The sequence below is a fragment of the Chrysemys picta genome, chromosome 12 (assembly GCF_011386835.1).
Source record: "Chrysemys picta bellii isolate R12L10 chromosome 12, ASM1138683v2, whole genome shotgun sequence".
Lineage (NCBI taxonomy): Eukaryota > Metazoa > Chordata > Testudines > Emydidae > Chrysemys > Chrysemys picta.
Window position 1 is genome coordinate 14,428,044 of NC_088802.1, and position 26,030 is coordinate 14,454,073.

A 26,030-nucleotide genomic window follows, 5' to 3' on the forward strand; every position below is an offset into this window, starting at 1 on the left:
GAGTAAAAATTCCTCTAGAGTCCTCTTCCCTGGGCCTTGGAGCAATGGCTGACTAGAGGGTCCTTGTTAAGTGATTGGTGTATAGAAAACTTTAAAATTATGAACTGACACTTTAAATACAGAGGAGTTTCTTGATGCTGCTTGCAGGCTAGGGGGCTCTGTAGGCAGCATGCATCTGGGTCCTCTGAAGTCACTCTGCAAAGAGCCAGCCTAGAGGAAGGTGCGCTGAGTTCTGGTTCTCTGCCTTAGGGAGCAGCCTGCTTTTTCTCTCTCTGTATTTGGCTCTGGTGTGTTAGAGTTCTGGATTCTTAGAAATAAAGCAGTGTTACATTGCAGCCTTACAGGAAGAGTATTTATGTTTTGTTTTCAACTCTCGGTGTGTATGCCGTGAACATAACAGTCAGGTAGGGTGACCAGATCACCAAAGACAAATATCGGGACGCGGGGGGGGGGGGGTGACGTGGAGGGGGGCGGGGCGGGGGGCGGGGCCAAAAAAAAAAAAAAAAAAACCTTCCTCCGCAAGTGCTGGAGGGAGGCCCGGGAGACTCAGGGGAAGCGCGGGGCCGGGGTGAGTAAGAGTCCGGCCTGGCCCCGAGCAGGCAGGACTCAGTCGGGTGGTAGGGCGAGGAGGGGGGCGGCCCGCGGGGCCAGGCGGTGGCTGTTCTCACCCCCGGGCAGCGGGACTCGGAAGCAGCCGCTGCTGCAGCTCCCACTGCCGCGGGGGGAGAAAGCGGCCATGGCACTTGGCGGCTGCGGCTCTGGCGCCCCCGAACCCCCCGAGCCGGGGCCTGCTGCGGGGACCCAGCAGCGGGCACGCTGCGCCCAGCCCCTGGCCAGTCGCGTCTGGGCTGCTGCCCAGCTAGTGCTATCCCGCGGCGGCCCCGGAGCGGGGGCAGCAGGCCCCAGCCCCCCCGTCCCGCAGGGGAACGAACGGGGCTGGGCTGCCGATGCCTCCGCCCCGGGGCCGCCGCGCGATAGCACCAGCTGGGCAGCCCAGACGTGCCTAGCCAGGGGCTGGGCCCAGCGTACGCGCTGCTGCAGGCCCCGGCTCGGGGGGTTCGGGGGCGCCGCAGCCGCCGAGCGCCATGGCCGCTTCCTCCCCCGCCGCCTGGCCCCGCGGGTCGCCCCCCTCCTCTCCCAACCACCCGAGTCCTGCCTGCACTGGGCCAGGCCGGACTGTTACTCACCCCGGCCCCGCGCTGCCTCTGAGTCTCCCGGGCCTCCCTCCAGCACTTGTGGAGGGAGGGGGAATGGTGAGCCCGGGGAAGAGGCGGGGATTCGGGGAGGGAGCCAATCGGGGGAGGAGGGGGCGGAGTCGGGGCAGGGGGGGGGGGGGGGGCGCGAGCACTTCCGGGCTCGAGGCTCGGGGCATTTCCTTGTTTGTCCGGTTGTCCCGACCGCACGTCGGTCGGGACGCGGGACAAACAAGGAAATATCGGGACGGTCCCGATAAAATCGGGACATCTGGTCACCCTACAGTCAGGTAATACTGGGCATATCATAGACTAACCAGCACTTTGAGACCTCAGATGAACAGTGCTTTACAAATGCAACATTTTTATTATTATGTAAATGAAATATTCATTCAGTATTAACCAAGTTATTTGGCAGATAATAATACATAAAATCAGGACCTTTTTTCCCTAAAAATTAAGATGCTCTTAGGTAAGACTTTGTTTCTGCATATTTTGGGCTTGAACTTTTATTGCTGGTATTTTCAGATGTAATCTAAATAGCAACACTCAGACCATACCCAGGGGTCTCTTCTGCTGTTTGGGAAAAATGACTTTTTTAGCCAGATTTTCATAAACACTCAGCACCCAGCAGCTCTCACTGAGAAAAGAGGAGAATTCCGTCCCCTACCCCTGCTGACTGTGATGGTCACAGCACACACAGAGAAGTTAGATACAAAGAAATACTCCTGCTTGGAGGTTGCAGCATAACACGACTTTATCTCTTAGAATCCAGAATATTAACACACAAGAACCCACAACAGAGAGAGGGGCTGCTCCCTAAGGCAGGGGGCACAACTCACCTCACCCTGCTTTAACTTGGCTCGTCTATAGGAACAGTTAGTGCGCAGCAGGCTGTGGTGTAAAATTACCTTGCTCTTGCTTGCTGCGCACTAACAGGCTCTGTGGATCCTAAAAGTTCCCTGGTGCACTTTGAATTGTTCCCATTTCAAAGCAGGACAGATGAAAGCGCACTACAGAATTGTTAGTGCATGTAGCAGGGTCCACACAGACAGTGCGCGCCAGGCTAGAGTGAGGCAGATTTACACCTTGCCACAAACTAACTGTTCCTGTAGACAAACTCTGATTCTGCTCGCTTTGCTTCAGAGCCCACTAGCCTGCAAACAGGACCTGGAAAACCTGCACCCCAACCCCCACTCTTAAACTGGTAGTGATAGCTTGCAGTTCCAACACAGTCCTCACTACAGCACAAGAACAAAGGAGAATTCCCTCCTCTCCCTGCCACACCCCCAATTGAGAAGAATGATGTTTGCTGGGTGCTGAGCTCTTATGAAAATCTAGCAATTGGCGTCCCAGCTTGTAAGGTGCTAAACACCTTCAGCTCCTACTGGAGTCAAAGAGACTTGAGAGGTTACTCAGGACTTTCCAAGACGTGCTCAGCACATTGAAGGTCCAGGCCAATAAACAGGAGACACAATAATAAATACTCTCTGCCCATGTCTGCAGCGTCTCAGTCTATCCATGTGCGGCTGGGACGGGCACTCACCTGCTATGGAAATCGCTGACTCTCTCTCCTGGTTGAGTCGGGGGTTCCTGACACAGCAGGACACTTTCTGGTTGGATTCTTCTGTTATAACAGTGGCAACCACTGTTTGAAACAGGCCATTGGCCTCTTGGGATATGTTTTCAGAGACTGATGGTAAGTTCTGACCTTGGAGATCTCTCAACAGCACCTCGGGCTTTGGGTACCATCCGGCTGATCGACAGACAACCCGGATCCCTCCGTCCTGATGTCCCTCCACAGAGATGACAGGAGCAGAGCCCAAACCTACAGAAGAAAAAAATGAACTTGTGATAATCCTACAGTGCCCCATAATGAGCCAAAAGTTTTATTAAACTGTTATCAAAAGCCATTTCCTATTAAATTAATAATTGAATGTGAGTCCACGAGTGCGGCTGGTAAGTTAAGCTGGTCAGATTCCCATTTAATGTACAGCAAGTAAAGTTAATGTTAATGTCAGGGCTGTTCTGTGCTCAAACTTGCTCCAATTTAGTTAAAGTAATTTGATTAAACCAGTGCACATGCCTGTGTGGACATTCTTAAATCAAGAAGGAATTGACTCAAGCTACATTAATATAAGCCATTTCCAAACCATTTAAGAGTGTCCATATAGGGTTTTGCACTACTTCATGGTAACCAGTGCATGTGTATGTATAGACAAACCTTCAATTTATTCACTACCAACAAACTTTGTTACTGGGCAATTCAGGTTGCCTCAGCTGTGCCTTGTACCCTCGTAGAGTGCAGAAGTTGGCAGCAGAAAACTGGATTCCTCTGAGAGCCAGGAAACACACCCACAAAATGCAGACATTAGATAACAAAGAAATGCAGGGTTAAGGTAATGCCTTCTGCCCCAGATCACACTTTTACTGATGAGCTAAACTGAAATAAAATGATCTTAATCTGAAATAAGAGGCTTCAATTTACCCAAAGGTGTGAATTCAAACCGATTTATTTATTTTGGTTGCAGCTGGTGTGCAGAGAAGACCTTACGCTGTTTAGAAATTTCACACAGAAGATCTTCCACGGAGAGGTAGAGAAGGGATGTATGTCTGGAGCCTTCCCTGCTCAGGAGTCTCTCTTTTAATACTTTATTTTTATTGTTTTTATATAAAATGTAAACACATAATGACCAAAACTTATATATACAAATAACGCAAAAACATGCACTAGATCAGTGGTTCTCAAACGACTGTACTGGTGACCCTGTCACATAGCAAGCCTCTGAGTGCGACCCCCCTTATACATTAAAAACACTTGTTTATATATTTAACACCATTATAAATGCTGGAGGCAAAGCGGTGTTTGGGGTGGAGGCTGACAGCTCGTGACCCCCCATGTAATAACCTCGTGACTCCCTGAGGTGTTCTGACCCCCCAGATTGAGAACCCCTGCACTAGATGGAAATAGCATATAAATAATAAAATACTACCTTCATTATTTGCAAAATCTGGGGAAAAACAAAGCAAAAACAAACAAAAAATTTTAACCCATAGAGGTCATGCAGGGCATCAGTTATGAAAGTGACTTGTATCGAGGGGTGTGGCCTCCCTCCAGGCCTGATAGGGAGAAACCACCATCCTCCCCCGGTGGGTGGAGCCTGGCAAGACACAACCACCCTGCTGGAAGCAGAGGGGCTGGACAGGAAGTTTAAAAGGTGGGCGCTTCAGCTCAGTTGGGCTGGAGATGGTGAAGGAGATGGATGCCTCCCACCCACTGCTGGGTCTTGCAACCAAGAGGAACCTCTGCAGCACTGAGGACTCGCAGGGGCTGCCACAGATATCAACTAACAAGGACACTGAAGAGCTGCTGGGACTGCCACTAGCTGTGTACCCTGGGGAGAGGGAGGACACCCCACAAGATAAAGGTGCATGACAAGGTGCTCGTAGGAAGTATCTGAGGGACACCATACAATAGTATGGTGGTGGTATCAGAGTGCTGATCAGTGTCTTGTAGTGGGATCCCCACTGATCCAGTGGTGGAGCCCTCTGCCACTGCTAGGCTCAGACCCAGTGGAGTAGGTTGCTCCCGGGTCCCTCTACCCCCTGTGGCTGCCCTACCCCTGGGGTGGCCACCTACCCACCTTAGGCCAAGAGGCCTGCGTTTGTCTGCCATCTGCCTGAGCCATGTCATTAGGTGATAGACTGTTCAGTGCTCCTCCCTGCTTGAGCGCCCGAGCTCCCTAGACTGTCTGGTGCTCTGCCCTGACCAGAGGGCCTGAGCCCCAAAACAGTATATTGTTCTGTCCTACCCAGAGGGACTGAGCTCCAGTAACTGCTAATTCCCCACTAAGGATTGCCTTTACAGAAATGTGGTAGCAAGGGGGTGTGGCCTCACTCAAGGTTGATGGGAAGGGATGGCCACAGATGCCTACATGACTAAACAGATAAATAAGTGAGAATATAAGTGTATTGGGCACTAATATATACTAAACTGCATCTTCAGGAACACTGGCCTGTACGGAAAGCTTAAAACAGGGACTTTCTTTCCAGACCAGATGATTCCAGTGGGGGATGTTGAAATGCCCATAGTGATCCTGGGAGACCCAGCCTACCCCTTACTGCCATGGCTCATGAAATCTTACATGGGAAACCTGGACAGCAGCAAGCATTGCTTCAATAATAGGCTTAGCAGGTGCAGCATGACCGCAGAATATGCCTTCAGCAGATTAAAGGTGCGCTGGTGCTACCTTTAGGGCAGGTTGGACATAAACGAAGAAAATATTCCCATGGTCTTAGCAGCCTGCTGTGTGCACAATAATATCTGTGAGGGGAAGTGTGAAAAGTTTCCAGAGGGGTGGAGCACTGAGGCAGATCGCCTGGGTGCTGAATTAGAGCACCAGATGCCAGGGCTACTAGAGGGGCACAACGGGGGGCTGTGAGAATCAAGGAGGCTTTGAGGCAATATTTTGATAATGAGCAACAGTAATCTGTATTTTTATACATCAATCTGCCATGCTTGACTAACTTCAGTTACCTCATTTTGCTTAACCATTGTGATTAAACTACTTCTGTGTATTTCTACCAGCATCAATCACTCAGTGTAGGACACTAATAAAGATTGGTTATCTCTCAGAGACTTTGTTTTTATCAAATACCAATTAACACATACATAAGGCTTGGTGGGAAGGGAGATAACAGTGAAGAGCAGTGGAGGCTCTCAGAACTGTGCATAAGTCTAGCTGTAATTCTGGAAGCTGTCTGAAGGGGTGGAATGAACAGGGTACCAAGATGTGCTGGGAAGTTGCAAGGAATGTATGAGTGGAGTTTGTGGAGAGCATGGAAAACAGTTTTGTATCAGCTGCAAGGGGAGGTGAGCATGCATTTGCTCTGACTGAAGCGTGATTAGGAGTTTCATCATCTCTGTTTGCTCCTCCATCACTTTAATCATTTGGTCCTGTCCCTCTAGAATGTGCTCCTCACTCTTTTTGTCCAGCCTTTCCTTTCTCTCCACTTCCTGTATTCTCTTTTCTCTCTGAGATTTGGAGCACCTCTCGGAATTTGTCCTCCTTGCTATGCCTTGGTTGCTTCCATAGCTGGCGAAGGTGCTTGGCCAGTGTGCAGGGAGTTCCCCTGAAGGCAACATTTTCATTAGCACAAGAAACAACACACAGAAGCATCATTGTTAGTTCACACACAGCATTCAATCCTTACAGAAAAATTCACCTCCTGTAACATGCCAATCACTTTCTCTATGAACCCTGGCAAGCACACATCTCCACGAACACCCAAAGCATGATGAGTGAGGCCCGGACGGGTGGTGGGCATTCAAGATGAGGAAAGGGTATAGGTTATGTTTTCAGGGAATCATTGAGGGTGACCATGGGCAATAATGAAAATTCTGCCCCCATTTTCCATAGGCAGGGGTCATTGAAGTTGATATCTCACTCTTGAGCATAACCAAGGGTGCGTCTACTGCATGCATGCAGGTTCAGAAACAGTCCCTATGCTGCTCACGTGTGTGCCTCTTTGGTCCCAGCACAAGTGATTGCCGAGTTGCGCGGAAAAGTGTCCTACAATGGCAGAAGGAACAAAGCAGCTCTGACAGGAAACCTTTGGTAGAGGATTGGTGAGTACCTCCTGTAAAGTTTGCTAGATCTCTCTGGAGGATTCCTCTGAAATGTCAGTGTGCATTAAGTATCAGAGGGGTAGCCGTGTTCGTCTGAATCTGGAAAAAGCAACAGAGGGTCCTGTGGCACCTTTAAGACTAACAGAAGTATTGGAGCATAAGCTTTCGTGGGTGAATGCCCACTTCATCAGACGCAAGTAATGGAAATTTCCAGAGGCAGGTATAAATCAGTATGGAGATAAAGAGGTTAGTTCAATCAGGGAGGGTGAGGTGCTCTGCTAGCAGTTGAGTTGTGAACACCAAGGGAGGAGAAACTGCTTCTGTAGTTGGATAGCCATTCACAGTCTTTGCTTGGTGAAGATCTTGTAGGTGTTGGTCTCTGTCTGAAGGGTTGGAGCAGATGCGGTTGTACCTCAGCGCTTGGCTGTAGACGATGGATTGTGTGGTTCCACCCCGGACACACCACACAATCCATCGTCTACAGCCAAGCGCTGAGGTACAACCGCATCTGCTCCAACTCCTCAGACAGAGACCAACACCTACAAGATCTTCACCAAGCATTCTCAAAACTATGATACCCACACAAGGAAATAAGGAAACAAATGAACAGAGCCAGACGTGTACCCAGAAGCCTCCTGCTACAAGACAAGCCCAAAAAAGAAAAAAAACAGAACTCCTCTGACTATCACCTACAGTCCTCAGCTTAAACCTCTCCAACGCATCATCATTGATCTACAACCCATCCTGGACAATGATCCCTCACTTTCACAGACCTTGGGAGGCAGGCCCGTCCTCGCCCACAGACAACCCGCCAACCTTAAGCATATTCTCATCAGCAACCACGCACCACACCATAACAATTCTAACTCAGGAACCAATCAATGCAACAAACCTCGATGCCAACTCTGCCCACATATCTACACCAGCAACACCATCACAGGACCTAACCAGATCAGCTACAACATCACCAGCTCATTCACCTGCACGTCCACCAATGTTATATATGCCATCATGTGCCAGCAATTCCCCTCTGCTATGTACATTGGCCAAACTGGACAGTCACTACGCAAGAGGATAAATGGACACAAGTCAGATATCAGGAATGGCAATATATCCTCTTGCGTAGTGAATTTCATTTCCTGTTTGCTCTACGTGGAGAGCACAGGTGACCACGCAGAGCTCATCAGCACAGGTAACCGTTAAGGAGTCCCAGGATCGCAAAAGAGCTCCATCATGGACCGAATGGGAGGTACAGAATCTGCTCACCATATGAGGAGATGAATCAGTGCTAGCTGAACTCCGTAGCAGTAAACAAAATGACAAAATATTAGAAAAGGTCTCCAAGGCCATGAAGGACAGAGGCCATAACAGGGACGCACAGCAGTGCCGCGTGAAAATTAAGGAGCTAAGGCAAGCCTACCACAAAGCCAGAGAAGCAAATGGAAGGTCCGGGGCAGAGCCGCAAACATGCCGCTTCTACGCGGAGCTGCATGCCATTCTAGGGGGTGCAGCCACCACTACCCCAACCGTGTGCTATGACTCCCTCATTGGAGAAACACACAGGGAAGCGGGTTCGGGGTATGAGGAAGATGAGTATGGAGATAATGTAGATAGCAAACAGCAGCAAGGAAGCAGAGAAACCGGTTTCCCCAACAACCAGGATATGTTTATCACTCTGGACCTGGAACCAGTAACCCCCGAGGCATGCTCCCAGACCCTGAGGGCACATAAGGGATCTCTGGTGAGTGTACCTTTGTAAATATTACACATGGTTTAAAAGCAAACGTGTTTAATGATTAATGATTAATTTGCCCTGGCAATCGTGGACAGTACAGCTACTGGAAAAGTCTGTTAACGTGTATGGGGATGGAGCGGAAATCCTCCAGGGACATCTCCAGAAAGCTCTCCTTCATGTACTCCCAAAGCCTTTGCAAAAGGTTTCTGGGGAGGGCTGCCTTATCCCGTCTGCCATGGTAGGACACTTTACCACGCCAGGCCGGTAGCACATAGTCTGGAATCATTGCATAACAAAACATGGCAGCGTATGGTCCCAGTGTTTGCTGGCATGCAGACAACATCCATTCCTTATCGCTCTTTGTTCTCCTCAGGAGAGTGATATCATTCACGGTCACCTGGTTGAAATCGGGCGATTTTATTAAGGGGACATTCAGAGGTGCCCCTTCTTGCTCTGCTGAACAGAAATGTTCCCCGCTGTTAGCCACGCATTGGGGGGAGGGGTGAAGTGATCATCCCCGGGAATTGGGTGTGGGAGGGGAGGGGGTTAGTTGGGTTTGTGCTGCATGTTAACCCGGAAACCGCAGCCCCTCCTTTTACATTGAAAACCCATTTTAAGTGGCCAACCCAATAGGTGCTTGATATGGGAAATGAGGGCGCTGCTGTTTGAAACCATTCCCACATGTTAAGAAGGTTAAAAAAGCCAAAAGACTGTGGCTTACCATGGCTGCCTGCAAGCCGAAATCTGTTGCCTGGCACTGCGTGAGTGATCTCTCACACCAAACCGGCAGGCCCTCAATATAAGAGGAGAAATGCAACCTTGTAAGGAAAGCACATGTGCAGTGTAATGTGAACAGCAAAATTTAATGTGAAAGAGTGTACCCATTGTTCTCTAAAATGTGTCTTTTTTAACCACCTCTCCCTTCTCCTCCATCAGCTGCAAATTTTTCTCCTTCACAGAGGCTAGTGAAGATTAGAAGGAGAAAACGGCGGACGCGGGACGATATGTTCACGGAGCTCCAGATGTCCTCCCACGCTGACAGAGCACAGCAGAATGCGTGGAGGCAGTCAATGTCAGAATACAGAAAAGCACATTATGAACGAGAGGAAAGGTGGCGGGCTGAATCCTGGGATGAACAGAGTAAGTGGTGGGCTGAAGATGATAGGTGGCGTCAGATTGCTGACAGAAGGCAAGAGTCGATGCTCCGGCTGCTGGAGCATCAAACTGATATGCTCCAGCACATGGCTGAGCTGCAGGAAAGGCAGCAGGAGCAGTGACCGCCGCTACAGCCCCTGTGTAACCAACAGCCCTCCTCCCCAAGTTCCATAGCCTCCTCACCCAGACGCCCAAGAACACGGTGGGGGGGCCTCTGGCCACCCAGTCACTCCACCCCAGATGATTGCCTGAGCATCAGAAGGCTGGCCTTCAATAAGAGTTAAAGTTTTAAACTGCAGTGTGTCCTTTTCCATCCCTCCTCCCCCACCCATCCCAGGCTACCTTGGCAATTATCCCCCTAGTTGTGTGATGAATTAATAAAGAATGCATGAATGTGAAGTAACAACGATTTTATTGCCTCTGCAAGTGGTGCTCAAACGGGGGAATGGAGGGTGGGGTGGTAGGTTTACAGGGAAGTAGAGTGAACCGGGGAGGGGTTCATCAAGGAGAAACAAACAGAAGTTTTACACCATAGCCTGGCCAGTCACAAAACTCATTTTCAAAGCTTCTCTGATGCGCACCGTGCCCTGCTGTGCTCCTCTAACCGCCCTGGTGTCTGGCTGCGCGTAATCAGCGGCCAGGCGATTTGCCTCAACCTCCCACCCCACCATAAATGTCTCCCCCTTACTCTCACAGATATTGTGGAGCGCACAGCAAGCAGCAATAACAATGGGGATATTCTTTTCACTGATGTCTGAGCGAGTCAGTAAGCTGCGCCAGCATGCTTTTAAACGTCAAAATGCACATTCCACCACCATTCAGCACTTGCTCAGCCTGTAGTTGAACAGGTCCTGACTCCTGTCCAGGCTGCCTGTGTACGGCTTCATTAGCCATGGCATTAAGGAGGAGGCTGGGTACCCAAGGATCACGATAGGCATTTGAACATCCCCAACGGTTACTTTCTGGTCCGGGAAGAAAGTCCCTTCCTCCAGCTTTCAAAACAGACCAGAGTCCCTGAAGACGCGAGCATCACGTACCTTTCCCGGCCATCCCACGTTGATGTTTGTGAAATGTCCCTTGTGATCCACCAGGGCTTGCAGCAGCATTGAAAAGTACCCCTTGCGGTTTTTGTACTTGGTGGCTTGGTGCTCCGGTGCCAAGATAGGGATATGGGTTCTGTCTATGGCCCCACCACAGTTAGGGAATCCCATTGCTGCAAAGCCATCCACTATGGCCTGCACGTTTCCCAGAGTCACTACCCTTGATATCACCAGGTCTTTCATTGCCCTGGCAACTTGGATCACAGCAGCCCCCACAGTAGATTTGCCCACTCCAAATTGATTCTGGTGTTGCAAGCTTCCGCAGGGCTATCGCCACTCACTTCTCAACTGTGAGTGCTGCTCTCATCCTGGTATTCTGGCACTTCAGGGCAGGGGAAAGCAAGACACAAAGTTCCATGAAAGTACCCTTATGCATGCGAAAGTTTCGCAGCCACTGGGAATCGTCCCACACCTGCAGCACTATGCGGTCCCACCAGTCTGTGCTTGTTTCCCGGGCCCAGAATCGGTGTTCCATGGCATGAACCTGCCCCAGTAACACCATGATTTGCACATTGCTGGGGCCTGTGCCTTGTGATAGGTCTATGTCCATGTCAATTTCCTCATCACTCTCGTTGCCGCGCTGCAATCACCTCCTCGGCTGGTCCTGGTTTTGCTTTGGTTGTCCTGGCTCTGCATATACTCCAGGACAATGTGTGTGGTGTTCATAGTGCTCATAATTGCCGCGGTGATCTGAGCGGGCTCCATGATCCCAGTGCTAGCTATGGCGTCTGGTCTGAAAAAAGGCGCGAAACTAGTATCTGACGGAGGGAGGGAGGGAGGGAAGGGTGAGTGACGACATGGCGTACAGGTACAGGGAATTAAAATCAACAAAGGTGGCTGTGCATCAGGAAGAAACACAAACAACTGTCACACAGAATGGCCCCCCAATGATTGAACTCAAAACCCTTGGTTTAGCAGGCCGTTGATTTCACAGAGGGAGGGGGAAGCAAATGAATACAGAACAAATCTATTTTTTACATCTTAAGCTGGCAGATGACGGTGCAGCATGACTGATAGCCCTCGGCATTTTCTGGGTGCTTGGCAGAAAATACTGGGCGCTTGGCAGAAAATAGCATACTACGACTGGTAGCTTTCATCGTCATTGGGAAGGCTGAGTCTCCAGGAGACAAAATGAAGAATCAGATGCCCAGAGTGGAAGGGTGCCTCTGATCGACCTGGAATATGACGAAGATGGATACCAGTCGTAATATACCATCTTCTACCAAAAGGCAAGGGGCTGCTGCTGTGTAGCAATGCAGCCCCATGTCTGCCAGCCCCACATCTGCCAGCACCCAGATCACCCTTGGCCTCTTCTGGGTGCTTAGCAGAAAATACTGGGAGCTTGGCAGAAAATGGCATACTACGACTGATAGCCATCATCGTCGTGAAGGAAGTAGAATATGACTGGGGGGATGGTGGACTGGGGGACATATGGAGTTCCAGCCACTGCTGTACGATGACGACCGTTACCAGTCATAATACACCATCTACTGCCAAAAGGCAAAAGGCTGGTTCAATGCAGCCCCACGGCTGCCAGCACCCAGATCACCGATGAAGGCTACCAGTCATACTGCACCATCTACCGCCAAAAGGCAGTGAGATGCTGCTGCTGTGTAGCAATGCAGTACCACGTCTGCCGGCACCCAGATGACATATGGTGACAGTGAGCTGAGCTGAGCGGGCTCCATGCTTGCCGTGGTATGTTTTTTGCACAGCTAACCCAGGTAAAAAGGCGTGAATCTATTGTCTGCCGCTGCTCTGACGGAGGGGGAGGGGTCTGACGACATGTACCCAGAACCCCCCACGACACTGTTTTGCATCATTCAGGCATTGGGATCTCAACCCAGAATTCCAAGGGGCGGCAGAGACTGCGGGAACTGTGAGATAGCTACCCATAGTGCAATGCTCCGGAAGTCGACGCTAGCCTCGGTACTGTGGACGCGCTCCGCCGACTAGAGCGCTTCCATCATTTTATGTGGGGACACACACAATCGGCTTTATACAACCAATTTCTATAAAACCGGCTTCTGTAAATTCGACCTAATTTCGTAGTGTAGACATACCCTTAGCTTCACAGGGAAATGTGGAGCACATTTAAACACAGGTAGTCTTGCAGATTTTTATCCCTTCACCCACTTCGATAATACTCAGACGAAAGGACAGCTGAACTTCATATAACTGAGCAGCATCAACTCAAAAAGATCACTTACTGGGGCTCTCCTCTTCTGCATCCTGCACACCAGAGATGGACTGCTGGGAGCAGCTAGACCCCACTGGAGTGGAAAAGAGGTCTTGACTCCTCACACCACCGGCGACCCTGCCATGTGCTCCAAATCATCCTCCAACTCGACCTCCTCATCCACGACTTCATCATCAGGGTTGAGTCTGCTGTCCACTGTCTCCAGCCCCACCAAAGTACCCACAGGGCTCTTGGCGGTGGAGGTGGGGTACCGCCAACGAAGGCATCCGGCTTCTAATAGAAGCAGCAGTTCTTCGGTGCAGCACCAGAGTGACGGTTTGCCTCCCTTGCCTTCTGGCATGTCTGTCTCATCTCTTTTATTCACTATGTTCTGTTCATAGTCATGGAGAGAGCCGGGCTCGTTCTGATGTCCTTGCACCACAATGCTGGGGCAAGCTCCTCACACAGTTCCAGGAAGGTGGCTTTCTGCATCCGAAAGTTCTGCAGCCACTACTCATCATCCCAGACCTGCATAACAATGCAATCCCACCACTGAGGGCTTGTTTCCCGAGCCCAAAAGTGATGGTCCACCATGTGTAGCTGCTCCATGAATGCCAACAGTTATCTGGTGTTGTTTCTTTAAATGGGACATAGAAGGTCGGGCAGCTCTTATTCCTGTTCAGATTGGGAGTTCATGATATACTGCATGACCATCCATGATGTGTTCATAACAGCGACCACAACAGTAGAGAGCAGTGTGGGGCCATCCTTTCAGGTAAAGATGGTGGATGCATAGTAAACAGGGGCAGTTAAAAAATGCAGCAAAACGCAGTCCGAGTCTCATGGAATGCTGGGATGGAAAAATGCATCATGGGATGCTGAACCCACACCCACGATGCACTGCAATCCACTCTGCCTTTCCCCAACACCTAGCTGCAGATGGTGGTGAATAGCACAGTGGGATAGCTACCCACAGTGACAGGTTTCAGAGTGGTAGCCGTGTTAGTCTGTATCAGCAAAAACAACAAGGGGTCCTTGTGGCACCTTAGAGACTAACATTTATTTGGGCATAAGTTTTTATGGGCTAAAACCCACTTCATTAGCTGCATGGAGTGGAAAATACAGGAGAGAGGTATAAATACACAGCATATGAAAAGATGGGAGTTGTCTTACCAAGTGGGAGGTCAGTACTAACGAGCCAATTCAATTAAGGTGGAAGTGGGCTATTCTCAACAGTTGACAAGAAGGGAGGGAAAAATCACTTTGCAGTGCTAATGAGTTCAATGTAATCAAGATGGCCTATATCAAACAGTTGACATGAAGGTGTGAATATCAGCAGGGGGAAATTTAGTTTTTGTAGTGACCCATCCATTCCCAGTCTTTATTAAGGCTTAATTTGATGGTATCCAGTTTGCAAATTAATTCCAGTTCTGCAGTTTCTCATTGGAGTCTGTTTTTGAAGTTTTTTTGTTGAAGAATTGCCACTTTTAAGTCTCTTATTGAGTGTCCAGGGAGATTGAAGTGCTCGCCTACTGGTTTTTGAATGTTATAATTCTTGATGTCAGATTTTTGTCCGTTCATTCTTTTGCACAGAGACTGTCCAATTTGGCCAATGTACATGGCAGAGCGGCGTTGCTGGCACATGATGGCATATATCACATTGGTAGATGTGCAGGTGAACGAGCCCTTGATGGTGTGGCTGATGTGGTTAAGTCCTATGACGGTGTCCCTTGAATAGATATGTGGACAGAGTTGGCACTGCAGGGTTTGGTTCCTGGGTTAGTGTTTTTGTTGTGTGGTGTGTAGTTGCTGGTGAGTATTTGCTTCAGGTTAGGGGGCTGTCTATAAGTGAGGACTGGCCTGTCTCCCAAGGTCTGTGAGAGTGAGGGATCGCCTTTCAGGATAGGTTGAAGACCCTTGATGATGCGCTGGAGAGGTTTTAGTTGGGGGCTGTAGTTGACTGCTTGTGGCGTTCTGATACTTTCTTTGTTGGACATGTTCTGTAGTAGGTGACTTCTGGGTACCCTTTTGGCGTACCTACATGCCTCCAGCTTTCATCCAGACCACATCCCATGATTCATTGTCTATAGCCAAACTCTAAGATACAACCGCATTTGCTCCAATCCCTCAGGCAGAGACAAACACCTACAGGATCTCTATCAAGCATTCTTAAAACTACAATACCCACCTGGTGTAGTGAAGAAACAGATAGAGCCAGAAGGGTACCCAGAAGTCACTTACTACAGGATAGGCTTGCCTGTAGTAGGGAGGGAAAGAAGGGTTGAGGCCTCCTCAGATAAGGGTAAGGAGTGGGATAGGAGGGATTTGGTATGGTGAGGGGTGGTGTAAAAGTTGTGGGTTTCGGGGCAGGGAGTCCTGTCAGCCCCAAGTTCTCCCCTTCCCCATGCTGGGATATGGGGGAGGCCTACCCCTCTGCAGGGCTCTGAACTCCTTTTTTTGCCCCCATATGGCCTGGGATCTGGGAGGCTCTGCCACTCTTGGGGTGTCTAACCCCCTTATGTAATCTGTGATCAAGGGGAAGTGAGGTGGGGGCTGAATGTGATGAAAATGTAAACACCTGAAACGCAGGAAATGAATAGTTAAAATACACATCACCCCTGTTTGGGGTTGCCAGAGTGTGTGGGGAAGGGGGAGTTGGATTGGGTGGGCCTGCAACATGGCTGGGTAAGTCTGGCTGGACCAAGGCTGGGTGGCCCAGCTCGGCGTGGTGGCTGGGGAGAGGAGCCCAGCTCAGTGTGCAGCTCATGTAACCAAGCTACTGTGTGGCCCACCAGTAAGCTGCTTCCTGTTATGTGGGCTTCCAGAAACGTAGGGCAGAGGGGAGCTACATGTTGTGGGGGATGGTGGAGAAGGAAACAGACATAACAGTCTCCTCTCACATGCTTAAATTAGCTGCTGTATAATAAAACTGTCAAGGTGTTGGGGCAGGGACCTGGGATGAGATTTCTCTCACCAGCCCTGTTACAAGCTACACACTGCAAACATTGCAGAGCATGACCATTATCCCCACTGCACTAACAGAGTGCACAGTGGGAGGGACACTGAGCAACCACGGGGCAACCAGCCCCAGCGCCGGGCTGAGCAGCCGGCCTCCCCACCCCAGCCAAGTCGGGATGTCCTAACACCAGGCCGAGCCACCGGCCCCTGAGCCCCAGTGCTGGGCTGAGGTGCTGAACCCCCAAGCAGTAGGCCAGCCCCACCGCTGGGCTGAGCCACCAGCCACCTGGGCACCAGGCCAAAGCACTGCCCCCCACCCCAAGCCACCAACCCCCACAGCGCCAGGCAGCACATGACCAAGCTGCCTCACTCCCCTGCCAGATGCCCCCGGTCGGCCACCTGCTGGCTTGCCGCATTCCCTCCTCACTCTCCCTCTCAAGAGGAGGAGGGACGCAGTGAGCAGCGGGGATTTCTGGAGGGGTGGTGGTGGTGGTGAAGTGGCAGAGCCACTGTGGCACAGGCATCCAGCGGCAGGTCGGCGGCAGGGAAGGCTTAGCCTTCCCACGCCTATTATACCCATCGCCCATGACTACAACCACCTAAATGGCCACTAACTCCTACAACAAATGTTTCCCTTTCTGTTAAAAAAAAAACTAGAAAATTCAGTGACAAAACCTTGGCTAGCACAGAGTTCAGGCTGCCTGGTGATATTATCTCCTGCCCTTTCATAGCACAGTGACAGCTCTGAAACCCTGTCCACACTAATCTCTCCACTGGTCAGTACAGCTACACTGAACTGAGGCAATGCAGCTGCAGTGGAGGCAGATACATGCTGCAATTCAAATCTGTGGAACACAGCGCTACACAAACAATGGCACCTTCCTGTAATCCTTCCTCATGTCTATTCACTGACAAAAGACTTAGAGTAGGTCTATACTATCGCAGTAAGTTGACCTAAAGTATGCAACTCCAGCTACATGAATAATACTTATTATTCAGACAGTCTCCTGTTGACTTACCTTACTCTTCTCATCCGGGGTAGAGTACATGGGTTGACTGGAGAGCAATCTGCAGTCGATTTGGTGTGTCTTCACCAGACCCGCTAAATCAACTGCCGGTGCATCGATCTCCTCTGTCAATCCCGGCTGTAGTGTAGATGTAGCCTTAGTTACCTTCATGCAACCTTAACTCTGTATTATCTCATGCCCTTCCAGAACGCTGAATTCACCAATACTCAGACCTATACAACTAGGAAATCTATCGGGAAGGTAAACACCCAAACAACCTTAACTCTGTCCTTTTGGAGTTGGCAATAACCACTGGGAATTGGTTGCATGCACTAAAGCTGCATCCACTGTGCTTGGTGTAGCTGTAATGACCAGTGGAGTGATTATTTGGAGCATATTGGCAAAGCTGTCACAGTGACATCAGGAGAGGTGCAGGTATATCTTGAGGGATCAATCATGCCTCATTTCAACACTGAGCAGTGCAGGCTGTCAGTAGCAGGGCACAGACTCCTTGCCGTGGGGATTGTCAGCAGTCTAGTGTCAGATATGCCAGTGATCACCAAGGCTCGGTGAGGGGTAAATGAAAGCAACCAAGCTGCCTCACTCCCCTGCCAGATGCCCCCGGCCGGCCACCTGCTGGCTTGCCGCATTCCCTCCAGAAGAAATCCACACCCACAGGGTAAGGGTGACGAGGCAATAACATTTTGCAAATTGGGGGTGGTTTGTGTGGAGCAGGTTCAGTGTTTGAGTGTAGACCCAGGTGTTCACTACACGTGGCCTAAACTTCATGTCCTCATTACAGAACTAGCTGCACCATTGTCCCCTTGCTGTTCTCTCTGACAGCACCTTCAGGGGTCAGGCCTCCTGCCTCTACCTGTCCTGGGGGCAGGGAATTCCTCAATTCTTCCACTCTTAGATCAGGCTCTGGGCTATAGGGCCCTGTGTATCAATCACTGTTACCCTGAAGGGGCCAGACACGTGCTGAGATCAATTCCAGGTGGTGGCATCAGTCTGGGGAGGATCAGCCATTTTTTCCCCTTATGCACAAAATAATTGTAATAACCACAACACGTTAATGTCACCTGAATATTTAGGGGTATTAGTGTGTCTCATTAACCCCTTGCTCTAATGCCCTCAGACTTGGGTCACTAGCCCCACCCCAGATTCCAATGAATCACAGCAATTTACAAGACAATCTGAATATGCGTCCAGGTTTTAGAGAACTTAGAAAAAACAGATATTAAACAGCAAACTAGAATCAACGTTATCCAGAGCAGAACTGCAGACCTACAATAATGAAAAAAATTGTGTAATCTCACAATGAACCTTCTGACTCCACTTATTACCCTGTTGAAGATATTAAAATATCAGAACAAGTTACTGACCTGCCACCTGCACTTCCAATATAGCATCTTCATAAGAGACACTGGAGTGAAAAAACATTTATACTGTCCATCATCGGAGGGTTGGATATCGCGTATTCTCAGGGCACCACTCCCATTGGTGATGTCGTCTTTCAAGAGCTCAGTTCTTCATAAGCCATAACATTAAGGGGTAGGCGGGGTCTCCCAGGATCACAATGGACATTTTGACTTCTCCTACAGTGATCTTCTAGTCTGGGTAGAAAGTCCCTGCTTCCAGCTTCCTGAGCAGGCAAGTGTTCTGACAGTTGCATGAGTCAAGCACCTTTCAGGACCAGCCCGCGTTAATGTCTGTCAAACACCCATGGTGATCCACAAGCAGCTGGAGAACCATAAAGAAATACCCGTTGTGACTAATGTACTTGGAGGCTAGGTGGGCTGGTGCCAGAATTGGAATATGAGTGCCATCTATCACCCCTCTGCAGTCAGGGAAACCCATTTGTGCAAAGCCACCCACAATGTTGCGCACGTTGCCAAGAGTCATGGTATTTCGCAGCAGGATGCGATTAATGGCCCTGCACATTTCTGTCAACATGAGTCCAACGGTTGACTTTCCCACTCCAAACTGGTTAGCGAATGATCGGTAGCTGTCTGGAGTTGCCAGCTTCTACAATGCAATCGCCACGCGCTTCTCCAATGACAGGGCAGCTCTCATTTTTGTGTCTTTTCACCTCAGGGCTAGTCCCATGAAAGTGGCTTTCCTCATTTGAAAGTTCTGCAGCCACTGCTCGTCATCCCAGACTTGCATGATGATGTGATCCCACCACTCAGTGCTTGTTTCCTGAGCTCAAAACCAGTGTTCCACTGTGGTCAACACCTCCATGAATGCCACAGGCCTGGTCTACACTACGAGTTTAGGTCAACTTTAGCAGCGTTAAATCGAATTAAGCCTGGACACATTCACACGACGAAGCCCTTTCTTTCGACTTAAAGGGCCCTTTAAATCGGTTTCTTTACTCCACCTCCGACGAGGGGATTAGCGATAAAATCGGCCTTAGCGGGTCGGAATTGGGGTAGTGTGGACAGAATTCGACGTTATTGGCCTCCGGGAGCTATCCCACAGTGCTTCATTGTGACCGCTCTGGACAGCACTCTAAACTCAGATGCACTGACCAGGTAGACAGGAAAAGGCCCGCAAATGTTTGAATTTCATTTCCTGTTTGCTCAGCGTGGAGAGCACAGGTGATCACTCAGAGCTCATCAGCACAGGTAACCGTGATGGAGTCCCAGGATCGCAAAAGAGCTCCAGCATGGACCGAACGGGAGGTACAGGATCTGCTCGCCATAGGGGGAGATGAATCAGTGCTAGCTGAACTCCGAAGCAGTAAACGAAATGGCGAAATATTAGAAAAGGTCTCCAAGGCCATGAAAGACAGAGGCCATAACTAGGACGCACAACAGTGCCGCGTGAAAATTAAGGAGCTACGGCAAGCCTACCACAAAGCCAGAGAAGCAAACGGAAGGTCCGGGGCAGAGCCGCAAACATGCTGCTTCTACACGGAGCTGCATGCCATTCTAGGGGGTGCAGCCACCACTACCCCAACCGTGTGCTATGACTCCCTCATTGGAGAAACACACAGGGAAGCGGGTTCGGGGAATGAGGAAGATGAAGATGGAGATAATGTAGATAGCAAACAGCAGCAAGGAAGCAGAGAAACCGGTTTCCCCAACAGCCAGGATATGTTTATCACCCTGGAATTGGAACCAGTAACCCCCAAACTCACCCAAGGCATGCTCCCAGACCCTGAGGGCACACAGGGAACCTCTGGTGAATGTACCTTTGCAAATATTGCACATGGTTTAAAAGCAAACGTGTTTAATGATTAATGATTAATTTGCCCTGGCAATAGCAAGCCAGTACAGCTACTGGAAGAGTCTGTTAATGTGTATGGGGATGCAGTGGAAATCCTCCAGGGACATGTCCAGAAAGCTCTCCTTCATGTACTCCCAAAGCCTTTGCAAAAGGTTTCTGGAGAGGGCTGCCTTATCCCGTCTGCCATGGTAGGACACTTTACCACGCCAGGCCAGTAGCACGTAGTCTGGAATCATTGCATAACAAAGCATGGCAGCGTATGGTCCCGGTGTTTAATGGCATGCAGACAACATCCATTCCTAATCGCTCTTTGTTATCCTCAAGAGAGTGATATCATTCATGGTCACCTGGTTGAAATGGGGTGATTTTTATTAAGGGAACATTGAGAGGTGCCCCTTCCTGCTCTGCTGAACAGAAATGTTCCCCGCTGTTAGCCACGCGTTGGGGGGAGGGGTGAAGTGATCATCCCAGATAATTCGGTGTGTGGGGGGGAGGGGGGTTAGTTGGGTTTGTCCTGCATGTTAACCCAGAAACCGCAGCCCCTCCTTTTACATTGAAAACCCATTTTAAATGGCCAACCCAATAGGTGCTTGATATGGAAAATGAGGGCGCTGCTGTTTGAAACCATTCCCACATGTTAAGAAGGTTAAAAAAGCCAAAAGACTGTGGCTTACCATGGCTGCCTGCAAGCCGAAATCTGTTGCCTGGCACTGCGTGAGTGATCTCTCACACCAAACCGGCAGGCCCTCAATATAAGAGGGAAAATGAGACCTTGTAACAAAAGCACATGTGCTGTGCAATGTGAACAGCAAAATTTAACGTGAAAGAGTGTACCCATTGTTCTCTAAAATGTGTCTTTTTTAACCACCTCTCCCTTCTCCTCCACCAGCCTCCTTCACAGAGGCTAGTGAAGATTAGAAAGAGAAAACAGAGGACGCTGGATGATATGTTCACGGAGCTCCAGATGTCCTCCCACGCTGACAGAGCACAACAGAATGCGTGGAGGTAGTCAATGTCAGAATACAGAAAAGCACATTATGAACGAGAGGAAAGGTGGCGGGCTGAATCCTGGGATGAACAGAGTAAGTGGTGGGCTGAAGATGATAGGTGGCGTCAGATTGCTGACAGAAGGCAAGAGTCGATGCTCCGGCTGCTGGAGCATCAAACTGATATGCTGCAACATATGGCTGAGCTGCAGGAAAGGCAGCAGGAGCAGAGACCGCCGCTACCGCCCCTGTGTAACCAACAGCCCTCCTCCCCAAGTTCCATAGCCTCCTCACCCAGACGCCCAAGAACACGGTGGGGGGGCCTCCGGCCACCCAGCCACTCCACCCCAGATGATTGCCCGAGCATCAGAAGGCTGGCCTTCAGTAAGAGTTAAAGTATTAAACTGCAGTGTGTCCTTTTCCTTCCCTCCTTCCTCACCCATCCAGGGCTACCTTGGCAATTATCCCCCTAGTTGTGTGATGAATTAATAAAGAATGCATGAATGTGAAGTAACAATGACTTTATTGCCTCTGCAAGTGGTGCTCGAAGGGGGGAGGGGAGGGCGGGGTGGTTGATTTACAGGGAAGTAGAGTGAACCGGGGGGGGTGAGGGGGCGGAGGGTTCATCCAGGAGAAACAAACAGAAGTTTCACACCATAGCCTGGCCAGTCACAAAACTTGTTCTCAACGCTTCTCTGATGCGCACCGCGCCCTGCTGTGCTCCTCTAAACGCCTTGGTGTCTGGCTGCACGAAATCAGTGGCCAGGCGATTTGCCTCAACTTCCCACTCCGCCATAAATGTCTCCCCGTTACTCTTACAGATATTGTGGAGCGCACAGCAAGCAGCAATAACAATGGGGATATTCTTTTCGCTGAGGTCTGAGCGAGTCAATAAGCTGCACCAGCGCACTTTTAAACATCCAAATGCACATTCCACCACCATTCGGCACTTGCTCAGCCTATAGTTGAACAGGTCCTGACTCCTGTCCAGGCTGCCTGTGTACGGCTTCATGAGCCATGGCATTAAGGAGGAGGCTGGGTCCCCAAGGATCACGATAGGCATTTGAACATCCCCAACGGTTACTTTCTGGTCCAGGAAGAAAGTCCCTTCCTCCAGCTTTCGAAACAGACCAGAGTCCCTGAAGACGCGAGCATCACGTACCTTTCCCGGCCATCCCACGTTGATGTTGGTGAAACATCCCTTGTGATCCACCAGGGCTTGCAGCACCATTGAAAAGTACCCCTTGCGGTTTATGTACTCGGTGGCTTGGTGCTCCGGTGCCAAGATAGGGATATGGGTTCCATCTATGCCCCACCACAGTTTGGGAATCCCATTGGAGCAAAGCCATCCACTATGGCCTGCACGTTTCCCAGAGTCACTACCCTTGATATCACCAGGTCTTTCATTGCCCTGGCAACTTGGATCACAGCAGCCCCCACAGTAGATTTGCCCACTCCAAATTGATTCCCGACTGACCGGTAGCTGTCTGGCGTTGCAAGCTTCCACAGGGCTATCGCCACTCGCTTCTCAATTGTGAGTGCTGCTCTCATCCTGGTATTCTGGCACTTCAGGGCAGGGGAAAGCAAGTCACAAAGTTCCATGAAAGTGCCCTCACGCATGCGAAAGTTTCGCAGCCACTGGGAATCGTCCCACACCTGCAGCACAATGCGGTCCCACCAGTCTGTGCTTGTTTCCCGGGCCCAGAATTGGCATTCCATGGCATGAACCTGCCCCAGTAATACCATGATTTGCACATTGCTGGGGCCTGTGCCTTGTGAGAGGTCTATTTCCATGTCAATTTCCTCATCACTCTTGTCGCTGCGCTGCAATCGCCTCATCGGCTGGTCCTGGTTTTGCTTTGGCATGTCCTGGCTCTGCATATACTCCAGGACAATGCGCGTGGTGTTCATAGTGCTCATAATTGCCACGGTGATCTGAGCGGGCTCTACGATCCCAGTGCTAGCTATGGCGTCTGGTATGAAAAAAGGCACGAAACTAGTATCTGACGGAGGGAGGGAGGGAGGGGCAAGTGACGACATGGCGTACAGGTACAGGGAATTAAAATCAACAAAGGTGGCTGTGCATCAGGAAGAAACACAAACAACTGTCACACGGAATGGGCCCCCAAAGATTGAACTCAAAACCCTGGGTTTAGCAGGCCATTGATTTCACGGAGGGAGGGGGAAGCAAATGAATACAGAACAAATCTATTTTTTACATCTTAAGCTGGCAGATGACGGTGCAGCAGGACTGATAGCCCTCGGCATTTTCTGGGCGCTTGGCAGAAAATAGCATACTACGACTGATAGCTATCATCGTCATTGGGAAGGCTGAGTCTCCAGGAGACAAAATGAAGAATCAGATGCCCAGAGTGGAAGGGTGCCTCTGATCGACCTGGAATATGTCAAAGAGGATACCAGTCATAATATACCATCTTCTACCAAAAGGCAAGGGGCTGCTGCTGTGTAGCAATGCAGCCCCACGTCTACCAGCCCCACGTCTGCCAGCACCCAGACGCCCTTGGTCTCTTCTGGGTGCTTAGCAGAAAATACTGGGTGCTTGGCAGAAAATAGCATACTATCACTGATAGCCATCATCGTCAAGACAGTTCAATAGGACTGAGCATGTCTGCCCAGGTGCCTCTGATCAAACCGCAATATGACAACGATGGATACCAGTCGCAATATGCCATCTACTGCCAAAAGGCAAGGGGCTGGTGCAATGCAGCCCTACGGCTGCCAGCCCCACGGCTACCAGTCATGCTGCACTGTCTACCAGCAAAAGGCAGTTAGCTGCTGCTGCTGTGTAGCAATGCAGTACCACGTCTGCCGGCACCCAGATGACATATGGTGACGGTGAGCTGAGCTGAGCGGGCTCCATGCTTGCCGTGGTATGTTGTTTGCACAGGTAACCCAGGTAAAAAGGCGTGAATCTATTGTCTGCCATTGCTTTGACGGAGGGGGAGGGGCCTGATGACATTTACCCAGAACCCCCCGCGACACTGTTTTGCATCATTCAGGCATTGAGATCTCAACCCAGAATTCCAATGGGCGGTGGAGTCTGCGGGAACTGTGGGATAGCTACCCATAGTGCAATGCTCCAGAAGTTGACGCTAGCCTTGGTACTGTGGACACGGTCCGCCGACTAGAGCACTTAGAGCATTTTATGTGGGGACACACACAATTGGCTGTATACAACCGATTTCTATAAAACCGGCTTCTATAAATTCGACCTAATTTAGTAGTGTAGACATACCCACAAGCAATCTCATGTCATAGCTACTACATGTGATGAGATCAATGTTTGAGACCTCTTGCCTCTGTAGTTTAAGGAACAACTTCCCTGCACTTGTAATATGTTAGTCAAGGCGAGCAGCATATTGGTCAACAGTGCGGGATCCATTCCTGCAGACTGAAGAGGCAGAGTGCACACTACGCAAACCATTGAAAGATGGCACCAAATATGGAAGGAAGCACAGGGATTGCTGGGATGCAAAGCAATGCATCATAGGGCATTGGGACAGGGCCCAGGATGCCTTGCAACCCCCTCTGCCTTCCCACAACACTTAGTGGCAGAAGAGGAAGACATGCTCTGTGGGATAGCTGCCCAGAGTGCACCGCTCTGAATGACGATGCAAATGCTGCAAGTGTGAACACACTATTGTGCAGGCAGCTGACAGTGTGAACTCACAACAGCATTTTCACTTTAGCACTCGCTGAGTGGTGCTGTAACTGCCGGTGAAGGAAGTCTGTCAGTGTAGACATACCCTGAGTATGCGTCTGGGTTTTAGAGAACTTAGAAAAAATGGATATTACACAGCAGATTAGACTCGACCTTATCCAGAGCAGAGCTGCTGCCCCACTATAATGAGAAAAATTGTGTCATCTCACAATGAACCCTCTGACTCCACTTATTACCCTGTTGAAGACATTAAAACATCAGAAGAAGTTACTGACCTGCCACCTGTAGTTCCAATATAGCATCTTCATAAGAGACACCAGACTGAAAAAAACACTTGTACTGCCCATTGTCAGAGAGTTGGACATTGCGTATTCTCAGGGAAACTCTCCCATTGGTGATTTCGTCTCTTAAGAGCTCAGTTCTTTCTCGATATTCCGGCATCTGCTCTCCGTACTGATCCTGCCCATCACGGTACAGGTGCACAGCTGGAGAGAACTGGGATCGGAACCATCTCACCTCCATGTTCTCAGCGCTCATCCTGGGGGAGAGGTGGCAGGGCAGGATGGCCTCCCCACCTAGGGAGGCAATGACTGGATGGTCAGGTCCAGCCACTGTGAACTGTGCTGTGAAATGTACAATGAAAAAAGGAAATTAAATTGGCGAGGGACTGGGGTTTGGCATTAATTGAGCAGTAAGACACACAGTAAGAGTGTGCCCTGCATTAGAAGTGAAAGACCATTTAACGACAAAAGCTTGACAGAGCAAACTTACCATCAACCAATAAAAGGTCTGAACACGTTACACTTATCCCAAAAAATTCTCATCTGGCACATGGGACTCTTTGGTAGGTTCCAAAGTCTTTCAAACCTTTCTCTTAGGGTTTGTCCTCTTGGTTAACAGGCCCTGTCACTTTACAGCCCAAGATCTCGGGCCCCTGGTCAGTTCAAATCCAGCTTTTATAACAAACATCTTTGTTTTCTTGGGCTTCTGGGACCTGGTCTAACCCAGTTTATGCAATTCTCCCTGGGTGGGGTGAGGGGGATTCTCTGGAGCTGTTACCTGTCCCACAAGTAATTACCCCTCATGGTTTGAAAATTCTGAAGGAGATGGGGTAACCCTTCCCGTGGCATAGATTACAATCCCAAACCCACAAAGATACATATAACATATAT

General features: G+C 49.9%; 1 protein-coding gene across 1 annotated transcript in view; it reads right to left on the reverse strand.

Annotated features, from left to right (window-relative positions):
* LOC135972180 (butyrophilin subfamily 1 member A1-like) overlaps positions 1–25,478 on the reverse strand; it is a 47,125-nt gene extending 21,647 nt beyond the window's left edge. The window contains exons 1-2 of the mRNA XM_065565102.1: positions 25,134–25,478; positions 2,740–3,021 (exon numbers count right to left, since the gene is read on the reverse strand). Coding sequence (XP_065421174.1) covers positions 2,740–3,021; positions 25,134–25,395 — 544 coding nt within the window. The 5' untranslated portion in view covers positions 25,396–25,478. The remainder of the gene's footprint in view (positions 1–2,739; positions 3,022–25,133) is intronic.
* Between the last annotated feature and the right edge of the window lie 552 nt (positions 25,479–26,030).